The sequence below is a fragment of the Elaeis guineensis genome, chromosome 13, assembly GCF_000442705.2.
Source record: "Elaeis guineensis isolate ETL-2024a chromosome 13, EG11, whole genome shotgun sequence".
Taxonomy (NCBI): Eukaryota; Viridiplantae; Streptophyta; class Magnoliopsida; order Arecales; family Arecaceae; genus Elaeis; species Elaeis guineensis.
Window position 1 is genome coordinate 69,803,052 of NC_026005.2, and position 9,864 is coordinate 69,812,915.

The window sequence follows — 9,864 nt, forward strand, 5'->3', positions numbered from 1 at the left end:
GCTTGATCGTCTTATAGGAAATACTGATAGCATTTATAATATATAGATTAGGGATCAATATTTATCTTGTGTTGAATCTGTATGCATGATCTTGGCACAATCTCGCACCAAATGTTGGAATTTTGGTTCTGGATGTGCATAGCTGATAGCAGCCAATTTTATTATTTTTACAAATTTCATTGATATTTACATTTATGATTATGTTTTTGCCTTTATCATGCAGATGATACCAAATGGGGTGGGATGAAAGCAGTCAGATAATGGTAGATCCTAAATCAGTGTTTGCAAGGATCGAAAATAGAAAGAAGGAGAAGATGAAGTGGTTCACAAGGTGGCCAAGGATAAGAAGAAAACTTCTCCTAGTCAAGGGCTTGTACAAGCTTAACAGCAATATTTGGCACTTTCTACAATAGCTGGGAGGCTTTTTGGTCGATGCGGAGAAGGCAGATGATTGACAGGGTTTGCTTGAATGTGACCGCCACAGGTTGAGCAGTCATGAGGCCTTGTGTTAAGCTCTGTAGCTAATGATGTGATGGTTGCCTCCAACTCCTGGTAATTCTTTTATAGAACTTGGTTAAGATAATGTGAAAAATTGTCTTCCAAGTTCTATTTCAATAGTGTTTAGTATCTTATGAGACAGTAAAGAACCTGTTGAACTTGGAGAAACAGGAGAACCCTCTTCCTTTAGTTTTACCAGTGTTTGTGGTCTATTTAATGCATGGTAATCCTTACGTTCCAAGCATACAAACAAAAGTCTACTTCCCTATATTAGTTGCTTTACCTACCAGAATGGTCTCCACATGCTCGATCCCTCCAACCTTAGCTGCTTTATTACTTGTGGTGATGTCTGTGCTCGTGTTGGCTAATGCATTAGGAACCATGTGTTGTGCCCAAATTGGAGGACAGCCATAATGTTCAACCATTTTTTGTCTTACCTAAGCTACCTCCTGTGTTTGATGTGCTCACGACCTTGTGTATTCAAGCTACATACTCATTGATCTCATTTTAGACTTGGAAAATGAGCTTCAATATATTTGGAAGCTTGTCTCATAAATGGTCTGATCTTGAGCAGTTTAGGTTTGCATAGATGAGTTAGTGCTTAAGTTGGTTCCATGAAACGATGAATGCATGAGCTCATGCTCCACCTTGACCTGAAGGTTCAACTCTTTGAGATGCCAAAATTCTGAATCAGCTAACTGTTCTCATGTGCCGAAAGTGTTAAAGCTGGTTTTTGAAAGTTCTAGTTTCTTTTCTATATCACTCATCTAGCGACAAATTTGGAGCATCCTTCTTCATACTGCTCCTGGATACTCATCAAGGTAATTCAGATTCAAAACTATATCTTTTTCCCAATGAAAGGTTTGGGCTCATGAGCTTTGACCACCTCTCCATCCCTCTCTTTGATTCCATTAATTCTTTCACTATTGTTTACTATCACCCACCTTTTATAATATTGGATAGCAATGTTCTAGTAGACTAGTGGGTTATGCTACTAAGCGCATAATAGTTGTATCACTGGGGTTGTGGGGGTGATAGGATGATAATCGTTAAGCCATATCTATAAAAACATTTTAGACTGGCCGAAGGTACTTTATGTTGATGTTAAAATGCTGGTATATATTGGATATAAAATTCTTTTAGATTTGAAATTTCTATTTATATAAAAAAATGTAAATGCATAGATACACACAGTTGTGATATTTATTACCAACTCTTTGTAGCCACAATCACACAATAGACAACAAACTCACAACTCAAGTCTCATAGAAGTTTAACACTAGGAATAGGTCTAGAAGATTAAAAATTATAGTTTGACAATTATTAGAGGTAAGATACTATGACTTTACCTTCTACATAAGCTTCATTTGTCTTCTAATGAACTCTAGTTCCAAGATAGGCAGCCCTGATTGTATGCATGGTGGTTGCAACATCACTCATATTCAGTCTTTCTCTCACTAATTCATGTGAGCAAGCAAGACCAATTTTGCGATGGACGCTAAGCATTCATAAGTTTTACTCTCTTTCTCTACAAGCGGCATCAGGGGATCCACAATTGTGATAATTCTGTCAGGAAAAGCTATCTCGACAAACTTTCGAAGGCTTAAGCCATCTTTGAACATATCATCAACAGGTCTCTTTCCAGTGAGCATCTCTAAAAGAAGGATTCCATAACTATAAACATCACCAGAAGTGGACACTTGACCACCTGCACCATATTCTGCAGTCCATATATTTAAATGTTTGAGCAAAACGTATCAATCCAACAATTATCTTCAACATCAAAAATTAAAAAAAAAAAAAAGATGAAAAGTTTGGCATGGACATCTTAAATTGAACAACTATGAGCCAAGAAGATAAAAATGAAAATAGAACGTACCTGGAGCTATATATCCTAGGGATCCTCTTATCCGGATTGAGCTACTCTTGTCTGTCAAGGAGCTAGGTGTAGCTTTGGACATGAACCTTGCTAGACCAAAGTCTGCCACATGAGCAACCATCTCATTATCAAGCAGGACATTACTAGGCTTTAGATCACAATGAAGAATAGATGGCTGACAATTATTATGAAGGTAGTCTATTGCCTCAGCTACATCAATCGCTATGTTTAACCTTTGATGAAGGCTTAGACTTTCTGAATGATGATGCTCATCTAACACTGGATGTAGCCAATTCTCTAGACTTCTATTAGGAATGAACTCAAAAACTAGAGCTTTGAAATCATTGCCTCTGAAATCAACCGTCGAGCAGGAAGTTGTGATCTTGACAAGATTACGATGCCGAGCGTTTCTAAGTACCTCACATTCAGCTAAAAAGCTCTTCGAAGCTCCTTGATATTGAAGATTGAAAACCTTTACTGCAACAATAGTTTGCTGAGGACCAAGATGCCTTTGTAGACTGAACCATACCCTCCTCTCCCGATGAGATTAGTGGAAGAGAATCCATCAGTTGCTCTAACTAGTTCAGTGTAAGAAACTCTAGAAAATTGGTCCTTTAATAGAGTTACAATGGGAGCATTATTTTTTTTAGACTTTCGCTTGTATCGAAGGATGAAAAAGGAGAATAGAAGGCTCACACACAAGACTGCACCGCCTATGGGAATCACTATTTTCAATAGTACAGGCCACTTTCTCTTTTTGTATGATGTTCTTTGGCATGCGGGCAAGCGCAATTCTGGAACACCCCCACAGAGTCCATTATTTCCCTCGACTGAAACTCGAGTTGCATTTTTGAAGACCCCCTTTACTGGCACTTCTCCTTCGAGATGATTGAAAGACAAGTTCAAGTTTTCCAATCGATTGAAGTCTTCGAGAAACAAGGGAATAGGCCCTGTTAAATTGTTATGTGAGAGATCCAATTTCTGGAGGGCCTTCATGTTGCTCAAGGTTTGAGGAATTATCCCTAGGAATAAATTGTGGTCCAGATGTAAGTCCCCAACATCTCACAGACACCAAGAGTGCCGGGAATATTACCAGACAGCATGTTCCAAGAAACATCTAGAACTGGTAGATTCTTCAAACTTCCGATCTCTTGAGGGAGAGATCCAACCAATGAATTAGAAGATAAATCAAAATAAATGGATAGGGAAGAAAGGTTTACGATCTCTTTGGGTATGGTTCCACTAAGATGATTGTTGGAGAGGTCCAAATTTGATAGGTGTTGAAGGTTTCCAAGGCTTGGAGGTATGGGGCCTTGCAGGTTATTGTGAAGCAAAAAGAGTTCAGTCAATCGAGTGAGATTGCCTACAGAAAATGGAATCTCCCCTGTAATCATGTTAAGATACAGGTCCAGACTCTCTAGCCTCGAAAGCATCCCGATACTTTCTGAAATAGTACCGGTGAGATGGTTATCCTCCATACCGAGAATATTAAGGTTGGCCAGGTTTCCAATTCCATGGGGAATTCTCCCTGAGATTTGATTTGATCCCATAAGCAATACTTGGAGATGTGAAGAGAGGTTGGCTATTGAGTTGGGCAACATGCCTCCTAGCATATTTTGGTCCAGTGCCAGCATCTCTAATTGGCTGCAGTTGACCAAGGAGTCGATGAATTCCCACTCCCTGGCATTCTTTGCCTCCAGCTGATTGAATTCTAGATTTAAATATTGCAAGCCTGCTAATCTTCCAAGTTCCGACGGCACCCTTCCACTAAGGTTGTTTTGTGACATGTCAATGATAAGAAGTCCCGAGGCATTTGCTAATGTAGGAGGAATAGGTCCATCAAATTGGTTACCACCCAACAGAAGGCGATGAAGATTAGGAAGGGTGATGCCAATGTCAGGTGGAATACTCCCTTGCAGATTATTAGACGTCACCGCCAAGTCAGTCAATGATGACAAGTTGTAAAGCCGGCCAGGGATTGTACCTGTGAGATTATTGACAGACAATTGAAGTTGTTCTAGGCTTGTAAGCTGGCTAATCTCCTCTGGAATGCTACCATGCAGATGATTGATGCCGACTTCGAGTGTGTTGAGCGATGACAGGTTACCCATTGAAGGTGGAATGAATCCAGTAAGGCTGTTGTTGAAAAGCATCAGCTCACCGAGCCTTGTAAGGGAGGCAATGTCCACTGGAATCTTGCCCTTAAGCTGGTTGCTCGACAAGTCAAGAGTTAGTAGCTCAAAGCAGTAAGTCAGGTTCACAGGGATTACCCCTTGGAATGAATTCAAACTCAAGTTGAGATGTTTTAGGCGGCGCAAACGACCCAACTCCGGTGGAATCTCGTGGATGAAACCATTGTTTTGGAGGTCGAGCCGGTGAAGGAAGGTGAGGTTTCCAATGGAGGGAGAGAGAGAGCCCTCCAACCCGCTGGAGCTGAGGTCCAAGGCGATGACCCTCTGCTGGTGCTTCCTGCTGCATGCGACGCCCTCCCAATTGCAGAAATGGATGGTGTTGTTCCACGAGCCTAGAGCTTTCGACGGATCATGAATTATTATTTGATGTTTGAAAGCAAGCAGTGATAGATAGTCGGTCTCGTTTCCGAATGGAATAGTTCCCATGGCATCAACCCCGGATTGCACCAACAAGTATGAGGATGACCAGAGGAGGAAGAAGATCAACCCCATGTTAAGTATCAGGGGAAGTTCCATGCTCTGTTGTGGAACAGAAATTGTGCAGCCCTGCTCCATAAATATCCCACCCATCTCGCTTTGATCCACCTACCGCCTAAGGCGGTACCGCTTAAGGACGAGGGCCCTGGTTCATTGGGTCCGGGCCAGGCTATCACATTATGCGTCTTTGGCATCGTTGAAGAGATGTGCGACGGTCATCCATCTCTCAACCCGCCATCCACGTTTAGCACCTTTCAGGATACGTGGATTTATTGCGCATCAATGCAGTCCGAAAAAAATAAATAAATAAATATTAGAGGGAGAGTGAAATTAGGGGTGGCAATTGTATCGGATCGGATTATAAATGATTCAGATCAGGTACAGATCAAGTCAAAAAATATTAAACTTGAATCCGACCTATTTAATAAACAGATCAGATTTTCAAATTTGAACCTGACCTATTTAATAAACAGATTATCAGATTCGATCCATTTAACTTGTTTATTAAACAGATAACTTATTTATCCGTCCAACCCGATTCAACCCATTTAACCGTTGATTTGTAACCCATTGAACCTATTTATTTCGAACCTATTTATAAATCTTAGGCCTTTACACCCAATACTGTTTGACCTGTTTAAAATGTTAATCTGAATTATTTAATCCATCACAAGAAAGATCCAAATATAAACATCAAAATCAGCCATCTAAAACAAGAAATAATAATAACAAATTTTAATTAATTTCATAATTAAACAATAACAACAATCAATTATACAATGTTACATGATTACATAGAATCTAGTATCCATTATCCAATGTTGTATAATTACATGGAAGCCAAATAGAATATTAAATACAAAGAAGCTCTAGTCTCTACGCCATCTAAATTGATGAACAAAAGTAGCAAAAGATGCTGAGTAACAAAAGAGCTCCTCTTGATCCCTACATAAAAAATGTGATTCTAAGGAACACAGAGCACCAGCATATGAGTATAGAATAAGATTCAAAAATCTTACTAATTTAACAACAATGAAATACATTGTGTTCAGTGATAAAGTTCAAGATCTCACATTATTGATAAGAGTGGCACCAGCATCTAAAAGCTACAGTAGAGCACAACAGAGTACCAAAATCAGATAACAACAGAGCACCCCAAGCATTGGATAACAATGAACAACAAAGCACTATAGAGCACCAGCATTTGAGCATGGAACAAGAAATCCAGCATATGAGAATAGAACAAAAAACCAAGAGCATACCGGCATGGTTCCACAGTTCCATCCCCAGTTCAAGAAATCTAGCAAAACAGAGAAAAGGGAGGTGAGAGAGAGAGGAAAAAAGAGAGAGTGGGGGTGGGAGGGAGAGGGAGAGAGGAGGGAAGGGGAGTATCAGAGCCCTCCATTCCCCTTCCAGCCCTTCTCGACTCTCCTCTAGACCTGATTGCCATCTTGAAACACTAATCTCAATAATATGAAAAAAATAAAAAAGAATTGGAACAAAACTAAAACAAAAGAAGAAGAAAGAGTTTAAGAAAGAGAGAGAAGAGAAATCACTCACCGTTATCAAGTAGAAACCCTAATCTTGAAGAAAGTTGAAACCTCTAGTCTCCGCTTGGAGGAATGAGTCACTCACCAGTCAAGAGTCATTGAAGAGGTCCAGAGACATCGAAAATAGTGAGAGAAAGAAGGAAGATCAAAGAAAAAATCGTAGATTCTCCATGACTCCTCAGACCCTCACTTGCGGTCTGATGGGAGACAACGTGGTATGATCCGGGTGATCTAGTGCATAGGGGAGGAAGAAGCATGGTTAGGGTTAGGGTTGGCTGCTGTTGGGAAGGAAGAATAGGTTAGGGTTGGCCACTGCTGGGGAAGGAAGACGAAATGAAGGACAGAGGGTTTGACTGTTTGAGCCTTTAAGGAATTTATTTATCACCCGACGGATCTGAAGAGCCGAAGAAGGACTCTTTTCACTTTTGAGGGGGCTAAGCGCCTGAGCGGGCCACATGTTGGCCCAACAATATTGGGCTAAAAATTTATTTATCACCCGATGGATTCGAAGAGTCAAAGAAGGACTCTTTCAACTTTTGAGGGGGGTTGAGCACCTGAGTGGGCCGCGTGTTGGCCCAACACTGTTGGGCATCTTGGATCCATTGCAGCTGGCCTGCCCAACAGGTTGGCAGGTCACACGACCCGACCTGACCCATCCTGATCCATATATTAAATGAGTTAAATAAGTTAAACAGGTCAGCCACCTGAAATCTGAATCCGATCTGAATAATAAACAGGTTAAACGGATTGACCTATTTACAATCCGAATCCGTTTAAACCAAATCCAAACCTATTTATGATAGGTGAACGTAGATCGGGTTGGCAGGTCAGATCATATTTTATCACCCCTAAGTGGAATAGGCAAACATATGTTTCTTATTGCATGACGTGGAGAAGGAGAGATCTAGTCCACACCTTTTTGCCACACATGACATGGAAAAAGGGGTGCATTTTTGCACATCGAAGACTCTTTCATGCTCTCGTTTCTCTGTCGCTCTCACTATCTCTCTCACAGATATTCTTTCTCACTCTCTTGCCTCTTTCTCTCTCCTATGGTATTCTTTTTCTTGTTGCTCTCTCATTCTCTGTCCCTCTCATGATGCTCTCTCACTCTCTCCTACATCTTCTTTCTTCTTCTCTAAACTTGTTCTTGAAGAGATTCACTATGTCTTGTGACAAAAAATAAGATAAAATTAGTAATTAGTTTCTCTACAGAAAATTAAAAATTGATAAAATCTTTAATAATATTAAAAATTTTAAAATTTATTTTAAATTATTAGCATGCTGCTAAATAGACTCATGTATATATGTGGTTTTGGATTGTTAGGTCTCCAAGCATTTATGTAACCGAATCAAATTTATCTTAATTCTTATCATTTATATTGTTAGTGACTTAACATTTCTTGGTATGTTTTTAAAATTTTATCAATCTTCCCATCTGTTTAATTAAATGGTCAAGCATGGGAATTAAATATGTATTTCGATATATACGTCCACAAATAAATTAGTTGATATATAATTTACTCTGATATAGATTTTAGAAAATATGGCTGCGCAATTCGCATAATTATTTGCTTTAAATATTTAGTATAGCTATGTTTTGGCTTCATCAATAGGAATTGTATATTAGTCCTGTCAACTTATAATCTGAGAAATTGATTATGACACTGCACTATTGAGGAATATAATAGTAGTTATCTGAGGATCTATTATCTGATATTTATTTTTCATACCGGTTAACTGTGATCAACCCATGCTACTGGGTTATATGGTCATAGCTAATTCTAGTATTAGTTTTCAAAAAGTATATTCTTGAAAAAAAAAAAATTATTATTCTATGATATGTAATAAAAATAAAATATATCTGATCAATTTTATAATTTAGTTTTGTTATGAATCAACGTGTTTGAAGCCATTTTGAAGTATTTTGTCACTTATTGAGTTAGTATAATTTATTATCATTTTTTTTTATTTTCAGATTCTGGATTTGCGGAAGCATGCTAGTTGTCTGAAATATTTAAAAAATTTTAATTTATAAAAATTAAAATTATCTTGTTATTGATTTAAAATTATTATAAAATAAATTTATCTTTCAGATAATATATGTGTGGGATCCTTTTTATAGACATACGGCATATGTTAAGCGTTCGGTTTTGGCATGTTAGTACGTTACAGATAACATATTAGAGAAGGCAGGTTGAGAGAGGGAAGATTTATCAATTGCAGGTAGAAACATGTACCTTTCGGGGCCTGAAAACGAATATTGACCGATCTTGCGACACCCCAGAAGTCGTTGCTTAGACGCGTGGAAAGGGTTGCCTTGAAAAATAGGTCCTTCAATTACCAAAAAAAAAAAAAAAGTAAGTCCTTCCTTTCTTTTTTTATTTTGATAAGTCCTTCCTTTCTTTTAAAAGGAAGTCTTTATTGGCAGTTGTTTAGAGGAGTGAGGTTACACGCATCCAATCGTTTACCTGAAGAAGAATAAATTAGAATAAATTAAAGAAATGTAGGAAAGATGAGGTGCCACAGCACAATGAAACGTGTGGGTCAGTGGGCTGGGCCATTTTCTCACAATTTGGGGGAACAGAAAGACAAAGGCTTCCTTCTCAACTTGCTCCCGTTCATTGCTCGGAGAAAGCAGAACTGTTTAGGATTTTTGGATCAGTTCAATCTTCCAGGCAGTAAAAATATTAATATTTTTATAATATATTTCCATTTTAGATTTTAGAAGAATGCAATTGAATCTTATTAAGACCACTGGAGCGAAGATGGAGTTCGCCCAACTCATCCGCTCGTTGGCAAGTTTCTAGCTCGGGATAGTTCCGGTATATCAAATATTGTCAAAGCTTTCTTTTTTTTTTTTTTTGCTAAAATGTCAAAAACTTTCTGGAAGCCAATTCTAAAGAAGATACCCTTAAAACTTGATCTTTTCAAATGCGAGATGATTACAGGAGTTGATATAAAGTTTTTCAAATATGTCGATCTTAGTTATTGATCTCAGATGGATTAATTCAGAAAGTTAATAGTTAACAAATTTAACAGTTAATCTTTTTCAAGAGTCCAAGTCAAAATTAATTTAAATGAAATCTAGAAATCTATTAAGAAATTTAATAATAACTTTTATTTTCCTGTTTCTGAAGAGAGCAAGTTGGATTTTGTTTTCTTATTAAAGCTAGGACACCCACCAAACCTTTTTTTTTTTTTTTTTTGTTCTTTCCAAATGGCTTAATCAAGGAAGTTAATGGCTAACAAATTTAATAGGTAATCT

The 9,864-nt window shown here is 38.2% G+C and overlaps 1 protein-coding gene across 1 annotated transcript; it reads right to left on the bottom strand.

The window, feature by feature from the left end:
- Positions 1 to 1,955: 1,955 nt before the first annotated feature.
- On the bottom strand, positions 1,956 to 5,168 carry LOC105036099 (uncharacterized). Its single transcript, XM_010911840.3, has 3 exons — positions 4,362 to 5,168; positions 2,378 to 2,479; positions 1,956 to 2,218 (listed from the first exon to the last, which is right to left on the bottom strand). Exons 1-3 carry the CDS (start codon positions 5,137 to 5,139, stop codon positions 1,956 to 1,958), a joined length of 1,143 nt encoding a protein of 380 aa, XP_010910142.3. The 5' UTR covers positions 5,140 to 5,168.
- Positions 5,169 to 9,864: the final 4,696 nt, after the last annotated feature.